The 20,902-nt window shown below is 46.7% G+C and overlaps 3 protein-coding genes and 1 long non-coding RNA gene across 7 annotated transcripts; 1 reads left to right on the forward strand and 3 right to left on the reverse strand.

Annotated features, from left to right (window-relative positions):
- Positions 1-5,928: 5,928 nt before the first annotated feature.
- Positions 5,929-6,184, reverse strand: LOC147971479 (uncharacterized). Its single transcript, XR_015604689.1, has 2 exons — positions 6,049-6,184; positions 5,929-6,018 (listed from the first exon to the last, which is right to left on the reverse strand). It is a non-coding gene; the product is annotated as an uncharacterized LOC147971479 (long non-coding RNA).
- A 29-nt stretch (positions 6,185-6,213) lies between these two features.
- LOC125509105 (uncharacterized) lies at positions 6,214-8,356 on the forward strand. The gene is made up of 3 exons (XM_048673985.2): positions 6,214-6,649; positions 6,765-6,896; positions 7,460-8,356. Exons 1-3 carry the CDS (start codon positions 6,348-6,350, stop codon positions 8,073-8,075), a joined length of 1,050 nt encoding a protein of 349 aa, XP_048529942.2. The 5' UTR covers positions 6,214-6,347; the 3' UTR covers positions 8,076-8,356.
- A 420-nt stretch (positions 8,357-8,776) lies between these two features.
- Positions 8,777-11,744, reverse strand: CB5LP (cytochrome B5-like protein). Of its 3 annotated transcripts, XM_048673987.2 has the most exons (6): positions 11,437-11,737; positions 10,651-10,778; positions 10,535-10,572; positions 10,191-10,268; positions 9,997-10,088; positions 8,777-9,140 (listed from the first exon to the last, which is right to left on the reverse strand). In XM_048673987.2, exons 2-6 carry the CDS (start codon positions 10,730-10,732, stop codon positions 9,074-9,076), a joined length of 357 nt encoding a protein of 118 aa, XP_048529944.1. In that variant the 5' UTR covers positions 10,733-10,778; positions 11,437-11,737; the 3' UTR covers positions 8,777-9,073. The 3 variants fall into 3 exon arrangements, with proteins under 3 accessions (XP_048529944.1, XP_087382259.1, XP_048529945.2); XM_087526133.1 differs by lacking the exon at positions 8,777-9,140 and having other exon boundaries at positions 9,739-10,088; positions 11,437-11,744; XM_048673988.2 differs by lacking the exons at positions 8,777-9,140; positions 11,437-11,737 and adding an exon at positions 11,085-11,421 and having other exon boundaries at positions 9,739-10,088.
- Positions 11,745-14,493: 2,749 nt separating this feature from the next.
- On the reverse strand, positions 14,494-18,903 carry LOC125509108 (L-type lectin-domain containing receptor kinase IX.1). 2 transcript variants are annotated; one of them, XM_087526135.1, is made up of 3 exons: positions 18,514-18,903; positions 16,282-17,571; positions 14,494-15,417 (listed from the first exon to the last, which is right to left on the reverse strand). In XM_087526135.1, the coding sequence occupies exons 1-3, from the start codon at positions 18,570-18,572 to the stop codon at positions 14,748-14,750; spliced, it is 2,019 nt and encodes a 672-aa protein (XP_087382261.1). In that variant the 5' UTR covers positions 18,573-18,903; the 3' UTR covers positions 14,494-14,747. The 2 variants fall into 2 exon arrangements, with proteins under 2 accessions (XP_087382261.1, XP_048529946.2); XM_048673989.2 differs by having other exon boundaries at positions 16,282-18,902.
- Between the last annotated feature and the right edge of the window lie 1,999 nt (positions 18,904-20,902).

Below are 20,902 nucleotides of genomic sequence, written 5' to 3' on the forward strand. Positions count from 1 at the left end.
TACACCCGAAGGGAAAGCTCCAAGAGAAGAGAAAGAAAGAGCGCGCGACAGACGGCACATGCACGGGCAAAGGCAACGCGGAGGAAGAAGACGGCGTCGGGCCGGGCGGGGCGCCATTTTCCATCGTCTACCCTACGCGGTTCCCGCCGGGTACGTCCCTGCCCCCACATGCACTTGGGGAAATTGAGGAGTTCAGAGAATCACACGCACGCGGCCGGGCGCCCGCGTCTGCCCGATGCACGATGCATGCACCCGTACGCGGTAACTAGCTTTTGAATTGTTAATCAATCAGCTAAACCTCCAACCGATAGCGCATCCAAAACCTGGGGCCGGTTAGGTTTGGTGAGAGTCTCCTCGGATGCGATCGATCGGTCGAAAGGCCCTCTCGGTTTGCTCCATCATTGCGGTAGGCATTCAAGGGCCCGATGGAGTATACTACTACTCCCCGTAGCAGCCTGACAGCAAGTTGGCGCTTGCATGTTGCCGCCAATGGGAGAGAGCAGCAGTACAGTAGTATATGTCTTAGCGCACATGTGATACATCTGCAGCTCGGTGCACCTAGCTAGTATGTATATATACGTTACTACGGTCGATTCCAACCGCCGTATGGATCGGAGTACATTGCTTAGTACTTTTTGTGTTAACTAGGGCGTACTCTACCACCACATTGTTCAAATCATACAATACGCTGATTCATTGGTCGATGGTCCCGGCGGGTGAGGGTGAGAGACGCCGTGGAAACCGATGATATTTCATGTGAGATAGATGGTCCTGCCATTCCAATGTACTTATAGTAGTAGAACCGTACACATACAACCAATGAATGAGTTGGAGGAGGCAGGTGTGCTACGACAAGTATTCCTGCGGTTCTATACATATACAGCCAATGAATGAGTTGGAGGAGGCAGGTGTGCTACGACTAGTATATACTTATAAAGCATTGCTCACCAGCAGTATGTATGCTGAGAACAACATAGTGCACATTGCCGCTATCATGTAAAGCGTGCAAGTGCTTACTAATTCGCGAGCTAGCACCTTTTGCCAGCACACGTTTTGGCCCCATTCACGAAAGCAAGAGTAGTGAGACGCTTTAGAATGAAAAATGCCTTTCTTGGCCTCCCGCTTTAGAAAAATGCCGGTCTTGGAACCTCATCAGCAAATTAGACCTGTTCTCGCTGTCTCTTAAAGAAAAAGGATCAAAGGAGATAGGAGTAGCTCTTTGATTCCTGAGCTACTACTACTAGCAAAGACAAGAGAAGAAACCCGCGTTGATGTAGCCAGTGCACCTTCCAGTGACGGGGCTGTGCCGGGGAAACATAGGTAGTTAGGGCTTAGGGCAGGGCAGGGCGGGCTACTTATTGTTTTTGGCAGTTTGCCCCCACCCACTCATCGCATCAGCGACGCTCTGTCATTGTCGTGCTGAGAGGCCATGGGTTCAAATTACTTTTGTTTTATGTGTTGCACATGTGGTTTCAGCTGAGCTTATCCTATCCCGTACCTAGCCCCGCCTGATAGTCTACCTCCCATCATCATGTGTGTTAGGGCGTTTCTGTTACTTAGGAGGGTGGAGGTACTACTACCAAGTTCTCTAGGATATTGCGCGCTAGTATCACCTATCATCCTTCCAATAGAATTTATGTTCGCCTCTCAAGCTACTAGAGTAACAAAATCATATACTGCTACAATATACGTATTCTTCAATCAATAGTTTTTTGTGCTTTCACTCCAGTTCCCAGGAAGTTTCTACATGCCAAACAAAATCCAAGATAGTAGCATGAACTCTACATCAAATGCCTTCAAAATCTAATCAAACCCAAGGTAAACACACACACACACACACACACACACACACACACACACACACACACACACACACACACACGTATCTTGTGAGGATCTAGCTAGCCATGCATAGCCACGAATGAATGATGCGACCGATGGGCACGGCCGGGCTTTCTCTCTCCCCTCCCCTCTCCGACGTCACGGGCGTGACGCTAACGCGCCTGAGGCTTGAAGATTCCTCCGTCCGGTCAGCTTCGAGGTTGCTTCGCCGATGGGGATTACGGGATGCTAACTCTGACTTCTCCCCTCATCATCAAAGCCCCAAATTCTTTTTAGTCCCACTAGACTAGAGACGGGCGCGCGCTTTACGACCAAAGACGTTAACCTTTTCTTTCCATTTCTAATATGCATGATCACAGATTAAGCTGACATAAGTTGCCATGTGTCATGACGCAAAACGGAAACTTTCTCCGCCCAGTTGAACATCTGCACCACGTACTCGCTCTGAATTGACAAGATCATGATCCGTATGATCTGTACGTACACGCTTCCAAGAACTCATCTTGTTAGTGACAGTGCCAGTTTTCCATTCCGCCGGAACTAACTAGCCTACGCGCGCGGAGAGCACTACTACAATTGAAGAATAAATATGCTGACGAAATTAAGATAGTGCAGAATAATGAATGAATTCAAGCTGGACCTGAAAGAGCCCAAGGGACCGGACCTGAATAACGGCGGAAGAAATGCTTGAGCGCACATGACCACCCAGCATAACATGGTTGAAGATTACGGTATCAACAGCAACATAAGAATATTGACGAAGAAACAACGCATTTTTTTAGATGAAGATAAACAATAGCAGTACACATAAACTAATTCCCCATGGCTAACGACCACTCTGGGGTTACGATATTGATCTGCGGTTCTGGTAGTACTTTATAGTTTCCGTATCTATAAAGATATCGTCCATTGGATCGATATGGTATATGATTGTAATGCGGTTCCTGGTTGAGGCATGCAAAGGGGCAACATTGAACTGGTCAGCATCATCGGCAACCGAGCTTAATATTCCACATCTCCTTCTCCTCCCTGGCCTAAGATTGTTGCGGCGTTGGCGGGCCATGTGAGCGGGTTGATGGCTACCACTCACCAATTATGTTCGACCGACCCGTTAGGAGATGATGGATGGGATTGTTACATTCAAGCTCAGGAGCACCGTTTTATTGATTAACACTGTCGTAAGTAATAGAAATAGAACAGATAATTACTGGAGTACATACCATTAATCAGTGTACCCGAGGAGTTGTGAAGGAGTCATATTATTGAAATCATATGTGTGAAAAAGTCATATGAAATCACCATATAAGACCAGTAATACAAGATTACGTGTAGGAACATCACACTGATCGGAGTGGAGTGTAGTGCCCCGCAAAAAGAAAAAAGAGAAAAAGAGTGGAGTGTAGTGTAGTGGAGTGCTGTCAAAGAGTCATACGAAACAACTTAATTAAGACCATGTCGATATTCCTTTCAGAACGTAGGTAGATTCACCTATCCTCAAATTCTCAACGTTCGAATATAATACCATTCATGAACGTAGCGCTGCCAGCCAGTGAAAACAGCAGGTGTATTGTAAAAGAGACAGAATATATAGACATAGACCATTTTAATGACCCATATGAGCTTGGTACACGCTTCCAAGAACTGATCTTGTTAGTAACAGTGCTAATTTCCATTATGCGGGAAGGAATTAATTAGCCTACGCGCGCTCGGAAGCACTGCTTCCATTGAAGAATATGCGACAAAATTAAGATAATGCAGATTAATGAATTCAAGCTAGATCTAGAAAGACCTCAAGGGATCGGACCTGAATAACGGCGGAAGAAATGCTTGAACGCACAGGACCACATAGCATAACATGGTTCAAGATTACAGTATCAAAAGCAACATAAGAATATTTATATGTATGTAGACCTATATGAAGAAACAACGCATTTTTTAGATGAAGATATTAATCCGATCCCCATGGCTAACAACAACTCTTGGATTACAATATTAATCCGTGGTTCCGGTAGTCCTTTATGGTTTCCGTCTCTATAAAGATATCGCCCACTGGATCGATATATAGTACTGTATATGATTGTAGGAGCAACTGCTAATGCGGTTCCTGGTTCAGGCATGCAAAGGGACAACATTGAATTGGTCAGCATCATCGGCAACTGAGCTTAATATTCCACATCTCTCTCTCCTTCCCCTGTCTGGCCTAAGATTGTTGTGGATGCCTATACTCGCCAAGCCAATCGTGTTCGACCCGTTAGGAGATGAAGATGATGATGGGGTTGTTACATTCAAGCTTAGGCCCTGTTCGGCACTGCCCCAGCTCCGCAGAATACAAGGATCTGCGGAGTACCTCTTTGCCCATTCCATAATTTTCAACTATAGCTCCGGCCGCTCCGGGAGGGAGTCGTGGAGTGGAGAGCCTCCGAACGGGCTTTTAGTAGCAACATTTCCTGATTAACACCGGCACATACACACATACTGTAACAGACAATCACTATTTATTACCAGTGTACTGGATATAGAATTTGTTATGGAAGCCTTCTACCCTCTCGCCAGAGGGCCGCATGGTATTATCCCATGTTGCGCATACAATTCTTGGAGTACGACGGATGGAGGAGATAGAGATGATCTTAACAGAATACAAAGCTATCTTTGCTCTATAACAAACTAGCAACAACTCTTATATGCGCCGGCCTAACAGCCATCCGTGAATATCTTCAACACCCGGAGGGGTTGCCAAGAAGTCATATATTTTTTTAAAAAAAGAGGAGGACCCCCGGCCTCTGCATCTGGGCGATGCATCCGGCCACTTTATTAATTATTCTCAAAAGACCTTACAAAATCATACAACAGTAAGACTAAAGCCACCGTCTAAGTAACAATTTTATTAGTAAGGAATCATATGAAATCACTGTATAAGACCAGTAATACTACAAGATTTTGTACCAACATGACATTGATCAGTGAGTCAGGGTGGAGTGTAGTGGGGTGCTGTCGAGGAGTCGTACGAAACAACTTAATTAAGACCCTCTCGATATTCCGTTCCCAAAGGAAAGTGGATTTTACCTACCCTCTGCACGCTGGGAACAAACTCTCAACAGCCGATCGAAGATATACTATGTTGTATGTACTACCATGAACGTAGCAGTGCCAGAGAAAACAGCTGGCGTAAAAGAGACAGAATATACTGCTGGAAGAAGAGATATCAGCTGCCATGCATATTTTCCCTGGCTGATCTTGTTGAGATATCAGCCGCATCATCGACGGCATTGCTGTCAGTGTGGAACTGAGCGAAAAAGCGGGCTCACGGTCTCGCCACAAGATCACAAATTCACAACCAAAAGTGTCGGCCAAGAAGCATCGCCGAGCGCGCGGGAAAGCGACGGTTGGAACCAACCTTGCATGCATGCGTCCATGCCATGCACCATTCGGCCCATCATATCCCCGGTATGAACAAGACAAGGCCACCACGTCACATATGCCTGCCTTGAGCGTGTATGGGTGCCTATCAGCCTATCACGGCGATTTACTTTGCATGTATGTGGCCTCTAGGAGTGGCAAAGGAAAGAAGACATATGTATGCATGCGTACGCGTCCATCCACGTACAGTCATGCATGTAGCCGCCGTGGTTTGCAACATGAAGTCGGGGCTTTTCACAAGGCGCGCCGTCTTGTTTCGGAAAGCCGGGCATCAACAACGTCTGCCGTTGCTATTAAGAAGAATCCAAACGCGTGTATAGCCAATAGGTCTCGAGATTGAATTGCCTGTCCCATTCTTATTTCCTTTTGATGATGTCGTGGCTTTGCGGTTTTTAGAACACTAAAACACACGAAAGCATGAATATAGCCCGTAAGATTCTATATGAGAATTTTACAGAAAATTTAAGAGAAAGACAGTCCATGGCATGGGACCACCTCTTGTTGGAAATCCTTGGGGCAGTGCATATAAATTTGGGGGATTACTCCTCTGTTATCCATAAGAAAATTGGGTGGTTTCCCGCCTCCCCCAGGAAAGATTCCAGTCATGAATTAAATTTCTCTGAAATAGTATCTATGAAAATCCCTGACTCTACTGTGAAAACAAAGCCAAAGGGAAATTTCTTTTGCTATTCAACATTTTTGCTGCTGTGGTGCAGGTGCAGTTGGCCCAAACTAATAAACCATTGTCCATTGTCCAAGCTCCTGCAGGGCCCGGGCTTTGCTAGCAACCGTCTATCTAGGAATCCATTAACTCCGGCCCGGTTGGGCATGCCACTGGCCAATCAGATCACTCCCTACTAAGCTCGCCGCGGTCACTGTCCTCTTGTTTCTGCTCCCGGACGCGGTTCCTCCCCCCATTAAATACACCTCCTCCCTTCTCCCCGATCACATCCTCATTTCGCCTCTCCTCCGCTCTCTCCACACACACACACGCACACACTCACACACACCCTTCCGATCTTGCATTTGCTCTGAGAAATCGGAGAGGAATCCTACACCGGCGAGAAAGAAGCTCCGAGCAGAGAGAGATGGAGGCCGTGCATGAGGGCAATGGAGGAGGGAGCGGCCTGGTGGTGACGGAGCTGAGCCACATCAAGGAGCTGGTGAAGCAGCTGGACGTGCACCTGGGGGGCTCACCCGACCTCTGCAAGCTGCTCGCCCAGCAGATCTTCGCCGTCACCGAGCGGTCCATCGGCATGATCAGGTCCGGCCACTTCAACGGCCCCAAGCGCTCGGCCGCCGGCGCCGGCCTCGACTCGCCGCCGCTCTCCGCCACGCCCAGCCCCCTCAGCGGCGTCTCCAACACGCCCTTCAAGCCCAACAAGAAGAGGTGAGCCAAAACCCCTTGCAGCTGCAGAGAAATTGTTTCAGGATTCATCAATCATAATCTTTCCTTCTTTTTTTTGCTGGATTATTGAGTGATTGGTTTGTTCTTGGATTCGCAGGAAGACGTCGGAGAAAGGGGGGCGTCAGATCAGGGTGAGCTCGGCCGGAGAAGGGGCGGACGCCCCGGTCGACGACGGCCGCAGCTGGAGGAAGTACGGCCAGAAGGAGATCCTCGGAGCCCAGCACCCGAGGTTGGTCTCGCCGCATTTCGGCCAAAGTTCATCTCTCATTTCAAATAGTAATCCGCACCTGTTTTCCGAAGTGGCAACGCAATCATGGAGATCTCTCCTTTGGATTTGGAACACTGTTCCCGAATTCATGGCGTCCACATGTCAGATACGAATGGGAGTACCTAGAACTCATCTAGATGAGACGTAATTTGGTCTCATTCACCTGGAAAACACGAACGGATACAACCCACGTCAGCACACACGCATCTTATAGCACCATATCCAATGGCTATAAAAGATGAATGAGATCAAATTAAATCTCATCTAGATGAGTTCTAGCAAAACTGATAGGAATAGGGTAGCGAGCGCACGGCGTCCGGTTGGATATGTTCCGAAAGGAGCTGCTCCTATTGGACGAGTGATGGCGTGATGATAGTACTTTGCGCTAGTAGTAATTTTGTTCTGGCTTCAGAATCGCAAACTTTTCTGAGAAAAGGAAAAGAGTTCAGGGCTGAGAACTGGACGTGCCGCCATGGTGTTCTTTTTTGCGCCGTGCCTGACCTGGATCGTGCACAATTTTGCAGGGCATACTACCGTTGCACGTACCAGAAGACCCAGGGATGCGCGGCGACGAAGCAGGTGCAGCGCGCCGACGACGACCCGGCGCTCTTCGACGTGATCTACCACGGCGAGCACACCTGCGTTCACAAGACGGCGGCGGCGGCGGCGGGCATGGTGCAGCCGGCCGGCAAGAACCCGGATGCGGAAAGCCTTCTGCAGAGCCTGAGCTCGAACCTGACGGTGAAGACGGAGGGGCTCACGGCGGCGGGAGCGCAGGGCTGGAGCGCCACCACGCCCTTCAGCTTCTCCTCGCCGGCCGTGAGCGGCATGACGCCGCCGGAGCAGCAGCACCACCCGTTCTCCACGCCGTCGACGCCGGAGAACTGCTTCGTGTCGATGCCCACGTCGCTCGAACCCTCGCCGGCGACCTCGGGCTCGAACCACATGTGCATGACCCCGTTCCATGCGCAGTCCGAGCTCCAAACAATGGTGTCTGCGCTCGTGGAGGCGACGAGCATGCCGCCGGCCGACACGGAGGAGGCCGCCTTCTCCTACTGGGGCTTCGACGACTCTGCCTTGGACGTTAACATCCTCGACGAGGACGTTGACAACTTCGATATTTCTGCCTTCTTCGCATGAGATGTTTGCAAAGAGAGAACGCAAACAAAGAAACAGAGAAGATGAGCAGTGGTAGAGATTAGAGAAGCAGCTGGAGGTGACTGACCACCCTCTGAGAGACAGAGGAGGGAAGAACACGCCAGTTCTTCCTCAGTTCAAGTTTAAAATTTAGGACATAAGATTAGTGCTCCCCCTCCTTCACCCCCATTCTTTTTTCCCCATTTCCTTTTTGCCACCAGGGCGTTGCATTGTATTATATTGTTATGTCAAGGAAAATAAAAATCTGTCGTTGGTGTTCTGCATCTCGTACAATTCACCATCTCTTGGGAATCAGTAAGACAGTAACTGTAATTTCGATAGAGATATTGGACATAGAATGCCACTCTATTATATAGAAGTTAAAAAGGAGTAATCAGTTGTAACACGAAATAAAACGAACACTTTTGTTACGCTTGTCTTGCACGATCTCACAAAAAAGCCAGCAAAATGAATGATCACCTCTTACTAATTACTACTGTGTTCATCAAGATGAATTCATGGAGGCATGGACACCATGAGCCACATGAAAATTCATACGTGCCCCCTTAAGCCCAACAGTGTGAAATTCTTTGACAGCTGAGGCAAGACCAGAGGAAAACTTGACTGAGCAAAAGCTTTCTTTGAATGGAGTAAAGCCTCTCACTGTCATGCAAGGAATCAATACGAAAAGTTGGCCCGGTTCCTTGTCTGCCCTGAGAAAGTTCCATAAATAAGTATAAGAAATCGTATCATCTCAAATGAAGAGATAAATCTCGGAAAACATTCAGGACACAGAAATAGTCCATGGTCGGGTCACACACTGCTACTAGTATGAATAAGCAGGAGGTCAAACATGAAACCAGAACCACACAGCTGGGGGCCCTGGAGCAGTCATGATCACGATTAGGAAACGGTTCCGTTCGTCGTCGTCATCTTCAGAAAATTGCAGACGAGCGCATGGGTTCACACTTGGGAGCTTTTACGGCCTCTCCTCCCCATCATCAGTCTTCCAATTTGCCGATGCAGAAATCCTCGATGATGTCGAAGACTCGTGTGCCATGCTGCGGGCTGAAAGCGCGTCGGGTTAGTATAGTTATGTGGAATACAGTTCTTAATACAATGATGTGCGAGCTTCACGCGCTCCTGAAAAGTAGTATAACGGAATAGAAATAGAAGTAGGAAAATCAGATGTAGCTCTCCTTGACAAAGCTAGCGAATAAGAAACGTTCCCATCAGGATAAGAAGCATCCACATCAGTGTTGTTGTTTGAACTTAATTTTCTCCTTTGGACCATCCACCATCTAGATCTATTAATTTACTTGTGCAAATATCTTTTGTCTTGCTTTGGATAACAACATCCACATGTTCTCAGATATCATGGGTATGGACCAAGAAAGGTTTTTTTAGAGGACTACACACACAGTTTCAGTGATAACAAAAGAAATACATGGGCACTATTCAAGGTAACAAAATCATTGCACCATAACTTGGAATATGCGAGCAACAGCAAATCATGGAAGGGAAGAATGAGAGCAAAATTGCCTTTGCATGCTGTTGCAACTGGGAAACCAGAAATACCCTTTATATGCATTTATTAAGTTGGGCCAATTAAGCAATTTAAAATGTGATATACATTCAAAAATTTAAATGGGGGTAAAAAGATCCATAAGTGAATGTGATATACATTCAAAAATTTAAATGGGGTAAAAAGATCCATAAGTGTAACCCTGTCACTTACTGAATTACCATCCATACAAAAATATCACTAAATTACTAATGATCTTCAATAAGTTTAACCTCGAAAGGTGCAGTAAATGAACACCCGAGCAGTCAGGTGATACATCAGTAACATCAACGTGAATCATCATTTAAGAACAATGTTGACAGGATATGATGTAAACAATATTTATGAGATGTTACAAACCCGAAAAATCCCTCTGTCGAATCGCCACCAGCATTGTTTAGAATGGCATCACCACCTGGATGTTCCTCCACGTATGGAGTTACATCGTAAACCTGGATCATGGCAAATATGAGAACATAAATTTCCCAATTTCAAACTAGATGGTAAAGCGAGATGATGGCAGTTGGTAAACTAGTAGAATGTTTTGTTCCAACCTTGTCCTTGATTATGATCCAACAATCCTTCCTTGTGTTGTGTGTTGACACCTCTTTCTTTGAATAGCTCGTAGATGTCTGAATATGAAATATCAGTAAGCAAATACAGAAAATGCCATGCATTTTGGATTAACCTAGAGCAAACTTGTCATTAGATTAGCAACCATAAGCAACACTCTAAAGCATAAAGGCATACGTTCAAGACAAAACTGCATGTTAAAGCAAGTGCATTTTGGATTAATCAACGGCAATCTTGTCAGCGCAGATAAACAAACGTAACTGGCAATTCCAGGAAAAAGTTGCTTGTTAAACTACAGTATTCAAATACGAAGGATGAAATTCACCGTTCCATTTCCGGCTGAACGTGCATCCTTTCCTTCACCTGCATTGCAACATTTACTCAGCGCCAATAAAGTGAAGTCGCCTTCGCTTAAGATTACGAGTCAGGCCCCCCTTTTACCTTTGTTTTTGGATCTTGGGATAACAAAGAGTGCTCCCAGTACAAGAAGCACAACAAGTGAGATGAGGATGATAATTTCCATGGTGCACCTCAGGAACTACTGAACAATGTATTACTGAGGAAGTGTTCTGCAGAGCAAAAAATCAGCCTCAATCCCTGACCAAAGATTACAGCAAACATGGCAACACTGACAGGAAGTAATAATACCACGAACAGAATCTTTATCATCCGAATAGCAAAATGAAAGAGAGACAGTGTTACAAACTCACTTTTCTAGGTCTAGATTGTTCAGGGTTACTGACAGGGAGTAATACTACTGCTAGGCGGTAGCTGCGGCCTAGACTGCTTGCTGCCTTTGCTACTGCCATGCCACAGTGTGCTACAGAAGAGCTAAAAAATGGTATCATTGCATCTACCCAGATCTCGTGTCCTACCTCAGACGATCAGGCCCAGGCTTCCAAAGCCGGGCGCTTCCATCAAGGAATCCAGTATTTCTTCTGCGCTGAATACTCAAAGTCGAAGTTTCCTCACTAGTATTTCCATTCCGAATAGGCGGATCTGACGAACTCGGGCTATTTGATAAAACGAAATGCCCCACTTTCCATTTGCCCTATAAGGCTCTTCTCACAGTAATCTCCCCTTTGCCCCATGCTCTCTCTCTCTCTCTCCCTCCTTTCTCTCCCTCTTACTCTCACGGCTGATGGATAAGAGAGGGAAAAAACAGAGGAGAAGGTGGATTGATGGAGAACCAGGAGAAGAGATAACTAATCTGTGGAAAAGACTCACCTTGTGGCGCTGCCGCTGTCCTTGGTCGTCGCTGACGTCGCCTGAGATCCGGCGGACAGAGGGGTGCCTACGGGCCTCGATCGCGGAAGGGGAGAGGGGTGCAGCCGGGGACGGAGAGGAACACGGGCTAGGCGGGATAGGGGTGAGGAAAGGGGTGCGTCGACTGCGCCTTGGCCGTATGTCGAGCCGGCGGCCGGCGTTGATGCTGGTTCTGCGCTGCTGGACTGTAGTACCGGATAGGCTGGAGACGATCAGGCGAACAGAGAGACGTCTGTTGTTTCGATCTATCAACTCCACGGGCAAAAAAGTAAAAACAGGCAGTACTCCCTTCCTCCGAAAAAACTTATCCCTTTAATAGATGTATTTAGCACTAAGAGCATCTTCACTCGACCCCCCAACAGGCCTCTCGAGACCCCTTTTTATCGCCGGCTCGAAAAAATCGGCTCAGTCACGCTCCCAAAAGCCTAAATTTCGTCGGTTAGGACCGAAATTGACGCCGACGAATTCAGGCCAAATTCGGTGCGCTAGGGGGCGTCCAGTGGCGCCGGGGGAAACAATTTTGACGCGAAAACTAGTGGACTCGCCAAGTCAGCGACGCCGAGAACCCCGGCACCCCGACGCCGCTCGTCGCCGTCAAGGCCGAGCCTCAAGAGAAGACGCAACGGCAGCCTCGTCATAAATGAGGGTCGTCGCCGCCAACCTTCTCCTCCTCCCCGCTCCCATCTTCGCCTAGTCAGGCCGAAGAAGGAGCCGGCGACGCCGTCTGTCGTCGTCAAACAGGAGCACATCGACATGGCCGCCGACCTCGAGACCGGCCTCAAGTGGGCTCGGGACAACTACATCCGAGAGAAAATGGAGCGCTAGCGCCGTACCTTTGAGGAGATCGCCGCCTGTCGCCGCAGCCGGGAAAAGGACGACGTCGTCATCCTCGACGACAGTGACGAGGAGGCGCCATCCAACCCCGTCTGCCTCGGTGACCCAGGACAGGGCTGCAGCAAGGACGACGGCATCCAAGAAGGAGGCAGCAGCGACGACGACGACGACGACGACAACAACAATGACTGCGACGACTACACCGTATTATGCCGCCTCCTCGGCATGCAATACGCTCGAGGTGGCGGCGGCGGCATAGTTTTTTTTTAGTTTTATGCCTTTTAAATTTGTACAGCTGAATGAAAACCGCTTGAATTTGGTCCTATTTCGTGACATTTTCGTCAAAATTTAGCCAAATTTTAATTTCAAATAACGGCGTCTGGGGCGAACTTGGGGAGGCAGCTGGGAACCCCCCCCCCCCCCATGGCGAATTTACCGCCGGTTGGCCCCCAAGCGGCTCTATTTCAAGCCCCTGGGGGGCCGAACGGCTGGAGATGCTCTAATTATCCCTCAAATGAATGTATCTAGCACTAAGTTAGTGCTAGTTAGTGCTAGATATATTCATTTGAGGGAGACAAGTTTTTTGGATGAAAGGAGTATGAATTTAGTTTAACTACCCCTCCATCCCATAATATAAGAACGTTTTTGGTCAAAAACACTCTTATATTATGGGAAAGAGGGAAGATGATACCCATGTGTTGGACAGAGGTAGTATTACTACTTCTAAAAGTTTACAGAGGTGCTAATCCATTATATCAAATATAAATATTTGGATCAATAATATGAAAAATATCAATAAACACACATATGCTTTATGGTATTTAATTATTTATGTGAGCTTTTTCACATGCATGTTTACCTGTTGAAGTGAGTTTTTTCATGCATGTTTACATGATGCTAAGGGTGGCATATGTGCACATGATGCTGAGGGTGGCATATGTGCGCGTTAAAGATTCCCCGGAAGCTCAAAGTCTTCGCTTGGCTGCTCTTCAAAGACCGCCTCAACACCAGGATCAACCTTGCACACAAACATATAATCGCCTCAGATATACTCCCTCCGATCCTTTTTAGTTCACATATAAGATTTGTCTGAAGTCAAGCCTCGTAAACTTTGACCAACTTTATAGAAAAGAATATCAACATTCACAATGTGAAATCAATACCAGTAGATGCGTCATGACTTAAAGTTTCATATTGTATAACTTTAGCATGGTAGGTGCTGATATTTTTTTCTTATAAATATGGTCAAACTTTGTGAAGTTTGACTTCAGACAATTCTTATATGCAGAGTAAAAAGGACCGGAGGGAGTATGCCCTCGGTGTGCGAGCCTGCCAAAAGACTCCAACCACCTGTTTATCACATGTCCTCTCGCCAATAGGATCTGGCAACGTCTTGGCCTTCTGCCCCAGTCTGACGATATCACAGACCTCTAGGATGTCACTACCCCTCCTCACCTCCCCGCCTCCACATGGCCCTCGATCCTCCTAACCCTGCTGTGGATGATCTGGTCTACTCGCAATGACATGGTATTTAGGACGATTGATCAAAGTTCTGTAATAACTCTTAGAAACCTTATTTTCGTCCTGGATCTCTGGTCTCATCGTCTTGTGCTCCCACAGGACAGGAGGACGTCTTCTCATGACGCTCCTACCTCTCTACACGGTACACCGTGCCTATGTAATGTTGTACTTACTGCCTCGGCAGTCCTTTGAGTAATATATTCAGGTGGGGGAGCTCCCCCCCCCCCCCCCCCCCCCCGCCGGTGATTCTCAAAAAAAAAGGGCGCGTTAAGAGAAATATCTAACTGAAGATTGACTATTTAGATATTGAATATTAGCAGTAAACCAAGTAAATTGGGCGTCTTATCAAATTAACAAAGTAAAGTACAGACATGTTATCCATATCATTTTTAATGAAATGCAGGGCCACTGCTTCCATTGCGAGTAGGAGTAACGTTTACAGATTAAAAGAAGAGGAGAGAGTAGAGCATGAAATTTAAATTACAACATGCAGTAATCTTAGTCTAGAAATGATTTTATATCATTTAAAAATGCTAAACCACTTCTAACAATTCTGAGAAAAAACCTAAAATTCAAGCATATGAAATTGGGCTTAATAAAATTATTTCAACCTAGCTTGACTCTGAAAATGATGAAATCTTTTAAAAACCCTTTTCTAGGTGATTAATCAAGATCTCCATCCTGCAGCCTTAAACGGAAAACATTCTAGTCACATATTACATATGAAACCATGAGAAACTAAGTGTAATAATACTAGTGGGAAGCTATGTGAATTCAATCACTCCTAGACAAAGAGAGCAGATTTTCCAACTGAGCGTGATTGTTTAAATGTTACACATTGATTCTGTTTCGTGTCTACCTAGAAAGCATCAACTTCACAATGAGAACCCAGTCTGGAGGTAGCATCAGTTACTCGGTTATGCATCAGAACCAACTGCAGTGCAGCCACTGGAGGACGTCCACACCGACAGATCGGTGTAACCATGTTCCAAGTCCAACATGGCAAGAACAGGCTCAGCCCTGTACATCTGCGGCCGAAGCTCCGGCAGCTTGGCATCCTCGGACTGCAGGACATGCATCGCCTGTGCCATAGACGGCCGCTCGCTCCGGTCGGGGTGAGCGCACCAGAGCCCGACGACCAGCACGCGCTCCATCTGCCGCTCGTCCATCTCAGCACCACCCCTCAGTCTCTTGTCCACCACTTCAAGTATAGTGTTCTTGCTGTGCAGGTCCCAGACCCATCTCAGCAGCACAAAGAACTTGTCCTCTGACTCCGCCACAGGGTGCCGGCCAGACACCACCTCCAGGAGGACGATGCCGAAGCTGTACACATCCGACCCAGTGCTCGGCCTTCTTGTGTTGACAAGCTCAGGATCGATGTATCCGGCGGTTCCCATCACGACTTTGGTTGTCTCGGACTTGGCTCCATGGTCCACGAGCCTTGCCAAGCCAAAGTCCCCCAGCTTGGTGTTGTATGATGCGTCGAGCATGATGTTGCTTGGCTTGATGTCGCCGTGCACGATGCTCTGCTCCCACTCTGAATGGAGATAGCGCAGAGCAGAGCCGAGGCCAATGATGATATTGTACCTGTCAATGGAAGGTTATCGTTAACCAAGTGAAGTACTTAATTTCAGTTGGTTAGACTTTACAATGTTGACCTGAAAATAAGCCAATATACCCCTTCATAATAAAAAGGTCAGTCAAGTGTAACATCAGGGAAGCCATAGAGTGGCAGGGAGTAATTGTTGGTAATGGACTAATGAGTCCTTACCGTCGTAGCTTAGTGCTCTGATGAATACTATTGAAATAATCTTAATACCAATTTATTGTCCTCTTGGTATCGAGGTTAAAGCTGTTGGTTCCTTTTTTTTTTGCAAATGGTTCACTTTCTCTTTTGGGTTCTCACATGTTTCTGTTGGTTTTCATCTAGCCTAACCTAACTATAGCTTGGGATGAAAATTGTTGTTGGCAAATGGTTCCCTTCTCAAGATGCCAATAGGTAGAGGCGTAGAGTGCTATCTGTTATGTAAGCCCTATACAGAATAATCTGATGCTGAGGCCTACAGCAAAACAACTATGTGCTAAATTAGATAGCATATTCAAAGTTTAACTTGACAGTAGCATTGATATGGATGGAAACATTGATCTGCAGACTAATAAGTACTCCCTCTGTCCGAAAATAGTTGTCATCAAAATGGATAAAAAAAGATGTATCTAGAACTAAAATACGTCTAGATACATCCTCTTTTGTTTATTTTGATGACAAGTATTTCCGGACGGAGGGAGTAGGATTTATGTGCATTTTCATCACTGGACTCCAATTATCATTTTGGAAAGAATTTATGGTCTTAGACTTCAATTAGTTCTTCTACGAACTGATCAATTAATCTCAAGTACAATTATGCTTATGAATATAAGAAATTCTGCAAGAAACCAGATAATTCCTCATACCTTTCAGGCCATTTTAGCAGCCCGCCTCTATTATATATATGCTTGTCAAGACTTCCTTCGGATACCAGCTCATAGACAATCAAGAGCCCCTTGCAACTGTCACACCACCCAATTAACTGGACAAGGTTCCGATGCCTGAGCCGACTTATGATCTTGATCTCAGCCTCAAACTCCTTCCTCCCTTGAACAGATGATTCAGAAGAGAGCTTCTTTATCGCAACATGGCGATCCTTGTCATCAATCCGCAGGCAGCCCTGGTAAACATGGCCGAATCCACCTCTCCCTAGCTTCTTTTCTTCTGCAAAGTTGCCTGTCGCAGCAGCAAGCTCACTATAATGGTACCTCCTAGGGCCAACCCCTTTCTCGAATTCAGCCTTATCATTTTCATCTTCAAACTCACCATCGGAGGTTTGATTTGCTTTCTTCCACACTCGCTGCTTCCGTAGAAGAAAACCCATGAAAGAACACACCAACACAGAAAATATTGCAACTGAAAATGCTATAGTAGCCTGTACTTTTCCTTGTGATTTGGAGCTCACAGTTTCAGGAGCTGCTCCTGGTAGCAATGTTGACGAACTCTTACCTGCTAGGGTTGAGTTGAATGACCATGATAGAACCCGGTGTACCTCGATGGAGCTACCAGTAGACGCTGAGAAGCCAATTGCCACCTCCTCTGGCAAGCATAGTTTCATGTCAATACTTGTGTTGATTCGGTATGAGGTTTCACTGATCCAGAGAATAACTGACAATTTCTCTGTGCTATTCTCATAGCTGATCTCCGCGGTCATTGTGGTACCTAGTGTAAGTTTCTTATCAGGTGAGGTCGACACAACCGAAACAATGGAGTTGACATCGATACCAACATGGTTGTCATCGTCGTCCACTCGCAGGTTCCTGAAGGTGTCAAACTCGACCGCCACAATACGGTCACTACCGGTTGCATTCTTGTTGTTCCTGCCATTGAAAAGTCCCAGATTCCCACCATAGCTCCCCAGAGGGATGCCCGACGGGTAGTGCCCAAGGAAGAAGGCCATCCCATCGGCGCTGTAATCCGTGTTGACCGGCCTAATTTGGAAGGAGAAAGAAGTGTTAAAGCTGGCCACCTCACCGGTGGCCTTGTCCCAGAGCGGCATCGGCTGCGCGTACCATACGCGACCGATGCTGTGGTTGTTGCCTTCACTGATATCGTTCATGGTCAGCTCCATGAAAGGGGCGTGGAAGAAGGCATCGCCAGCGCAGGCAATATCCGCATCTGGGGCGCAGTAGGAGCCAGGATCGGAGAAGTTGAAGCTGAAGGAGAGTGAGGTAGCAAAAGGGACATGAATGGAAAACAGTAAGGAGCAGAAGCTAAACACCATGATTACAAAGTGGTGAGAACTCATTGCTGCTGCCACTGTTGGTGTTTGGGAGGACAACTACATTTGGTAGGAGAATTGAACAGAACGAAACCAAAAGCTTTTGCAATGGAGCCGGCCAGCAAGGCCTTGTTTTCTACATGGTAGCCTGGACCTTTTCAAACCACCCAAAGCTTGCAACAATGTTCCAGCTGGTCCATTTGGCAGGTTTAGAAACTGCAAAGACGTAAAGTAATACTAATAACCTGATCGTGCAATGCAGCTGAGCACCCAAACAAGCCATACAAAAACTACAAACAAACAAATAAAAAAACATGGGCAGTGCAGTGTAGAGGTGGGAGAAAATTCGCCATTTGGGAGTACTTCCTGCATTAGTGCTTAACCCCGTTTTTCCATGGACAAACGTTCGCTGGCTTGTTAACTTGCAACCAACTTTTGTTAAAACCTGATGAATGAAAAGAATTTTCCGACGCCTTATAAAGAACAGAACATAGTGATCTCAGAAGCAAAAACTAAACATCTGTTTTAGGATTTTTGATCTCTTCAGACTACATTTACACCCAAATTTTATTCCCCCCTTAACATGAAACAATTTCTCGATGCAGGTCCGGCCATGTTGAGCAAGGTCCCTTTCATATACTAGTATAGTACCACAAATATATGTTCCACCATACCGCGTCCTTGATGTGTTTATTACTGATATATAATCCCTTTCCCTCTGCTAAGTGAATCAGCAAAAAATGGCTAATTGTGAACATAAATAACGAACTTGTTTAACAGCAATAAATCAAGAAATCCCCCAGCACTTGGTACGAAGGGGAGATTGAGTATCGTCTTCTGAAGTTCATGGTTTGGCCGGTGGTTGACCTTAGCGTACCTGGCAATCAGCGACGGGAAGCGTCCGCAGGCGCTGGTTGCGCGCGTCCATGAGACCATAACCAGGCCGGGACCGCGCCGGAGTAGAGGTCATCCCTCTCCAGCCGCCACCCGGCCCTCGCTTGCTTCTTGCTGGCGTAGTGGCGTGCGCCGCCGCCGCCGCGGCCTCGCCGGTAAACCATCCCACGCCGCCGCCATCGGTGCTACTGCAGCACTGTGGTGACACCGCCTATGGGCCCTTGCACACAGTTGGGCTGAGATTTTGTATCGAGTTCGATTGGGCTCAGATTAATAGATGGATTGGCCGAGAATCATATCTGAAAATTGGTTGGCCGCGTCTGTAATATTTTCTTGAGAAAAGGCCTCGTACCAGGATTCCTGTGCATGGGCAGCCCGACCCGATGACCCAGGCTCGGCCCTTCATTTGCAGCCCCAGAGTTGTCTCAAAAAAAAAAAAAATTGCAGCCCCACAGAATTTGGGTTGAGGCTCAGGCTTCGATATTTAGCCCAAAGTAAGCCCGGCCGGCCCGAACAACATTCGTTGTGAGATCTGAAACACGCTTGACCCCGAGCAAACTCCCGTGAACTACGGCCGTACAAACAACCTTTCAATCATTCCCACCCTCTCCTCCTAACTTGGGTTACTCCGGGGGCCGTACAAAACTCTAGCAACACTTTCTCTAAGCCCGCCTCTTCTTCATCTGCGGCCCTTTCACTCCATGCCTCCATCACTTTCTTACCCCAGACAATCGTCACCATGCACAGCAGTGCTCATTATGGCATCAGCCACGAGTCGACGACGTCCTTCCACATGAGATCCAGGCGAGGAGGAGGCGCACACCCGCACCAGATCCAGCGAGGATGTGCTCTCGCATTCAGCATCCCCACTACGACGCTCCTGCAACCTCCTTCCTCGTGACGGCGACCTCATAATAGCATGCGCTAGGCGCTGCCCCGACCCTCATGGTGCTCCATGCACATACGAGTTCGCCTGAGACGTGCTCCTAAGACATTCAGCCTTTCCTTGCGGTGCTCCATCGACAACGTTCACCTTGGTCGACCGCATACAGGAGGTCACCGTCGCTGCCCATCACCAACGTCAGCTGGCCTAGTAATTTTGTCGTGCACCATTGATGTCTCATAGAAAACAACAGCGCAAGATCTATTCATGCGTCCTCAACACATCCAACACACGCATGTGCAGTTCTTAGTTTTCGTTGAATCTGATGCGTATATGCCAAACCGGTTTTTTATTATAGATAAATTCCCCTAACTTGCATTCGTGACAATTGCTATTTTTAAAAATTTAGTTGATAGAAAATGTGTTTTGTGTCTGTATTGAGATAATTTTGACTTCTTAGTTCATTGTTAATTGCTCAATGTGCATTGTATCTCAGGCTTCCGCGTTGGGCTCGATCTCCGGGTTTTTTTGCCAGGCCGGGTTCGGGCTTAAGGGATGAGTTGCCTTCATGCTTCGGGCGAGGCTCGTGCTTGTATTTTGACTTTTGAAGGTCAGGCTTTTGCAAGCCTGACCCGGCCCGACAAATGCCCATATTTACCTAGGTACCTCTATTTCTCGCATGCTGTGAGTGGAGCTTTGCCTTATACACGGGGCACATGGGGCAGCCCAACAACATAGTACTGAGTGTGACGTTTGTTGATTCCGCTGGTTTGCTTTGTTTCTTTTCTCTTTTGGGGTTTTTACTTCCTTTATATTTTAAAATGTTTTAAATATAACTATATTTCATGAATTGCTTTGATTTTTAAAAAATATACTCCATGAATTAAAATTATTCATAAAATGCAAAAATTGTCCGTGCAGTTTTAAAAACTTTATACCATTCAAAAATATGTTCACGTCATTTCATAAATATTCATGACATGTAAAAATTTGTTTGTGTAGTTATATTGAAATGCTCACAAGTTTATAAATATGTTTACTACGAGAATTTATAAATATGTTCATGAATTTACCGTAAAATTATTGAAATGCAAATTTTAGTTTACTTAATTGTTAAAAAGCTTAATACCATTCGAAAAGGTGCTCATGACATTTATAAAATGTTTACACATTTAAATGTACGGTTGTCCTTTGTGGCGTTGAACGTGGCATCACGCATAGACTTTCGCCTACCACCGGTGCCAAATCAACGACTAACTCTACAAGATCGAGCTGGCCAAGCCCAACCGCACCACCTGTTCCCTCGCGCGAAAAGGGCAATGGGCGGGCGGCGTGGGCCGGAGTCCACGCCCAACCGTTGCTGCTAGCTGGATGTAGTCGATCGTCTACAAAAGGGAAACGATTGCCGCGCAAGCACACAACGACGGGCAATCAGGGCTACCACAACCACTGGATGACGAAGGTGCCAACGACCTTGGAGGCCATGCCT

The sequence above is a fragment of the Triticum urartu genome, chromosome 5A, assembly GCF_056163025.1.
Source record: "Triticum urartu cultivar PI428250 chromosome 5A, HENAU_Tu73, whole genome shotgun sequence".
Classification (NCBI taxonomy): Eukaryota; Viridiplantae; Streptophyta; class Magnoliopsida; order Poales; family Poaceae; genus Triticum; species Triticum urartu.

What these genes read in the sequence shown, in the direction of transcription:
- LOC125509105 (XM_048673985.2), top strand. Translation starts at nt 6,348, where the DNA reads ATGGAGGCCGTGCATGAGGGCAATGGAGGAGGGAGCGGCCTGGTGGTG. An exon ending in TTCAAGCCCAACAAGAAGAG is followed by an intron (nt 6,650 to 6,764) that starts GTGAGCCAAAAC and finishes TTGGATTCGCAG; the next exon opens with GAAGACGTCGGAGAAAGGGG. An exon ending in CTCGGAGCCCAGCACCCGAG is followed by an intron (nt 6,897 to 7,459) that starts GTTGGTCTCGCC and finishes ACAATTTTGCAG; the next exon opens with GGCATACTACCGTTGCACGT.
- LOC125509108 (XM_048673989.2), bottom strand. Translation starts at nt 17,663, where the DNA reads ATGAGTTCTCACCACTTTGTAATCATGGTGTTTAGCTTCTGCTCCTTA. An exon ending in CTGCTAAAATGGCCTGAAAG is followed by an intron (nt 15,418 to 16,281) that starts GTATGAGGAATT and finishes TTCCATTGACAG; the next exon opens with GTACAATATCATCATTGGCC.
- CB5LP (XM_087526133.1), bottom strand. Translation starts at nt 10,732, where the DNA reads ATGGAAATTATCATCCTCATCTCACTTGTTGTGCTTCTTGTACTGGGA. An exon ending in CCCAAGATCCAAAAACAAAG is followed by an intron (nt 10,573 to 10,650) that starts GTAAAAGGGGGG and finishes GTTGCAATGCAG; the next exon opens with GTGAAGGAAAGGATGCACGT. An exon ending in GTTCAGCCGGAAATGGAACG is followed by an intron (nt 10,269 to 10,534) that starts GTGAATTTCATC and finishes TTTCATATTCAG; the next exon opens with ACATCTACGAGCTATTCAAA.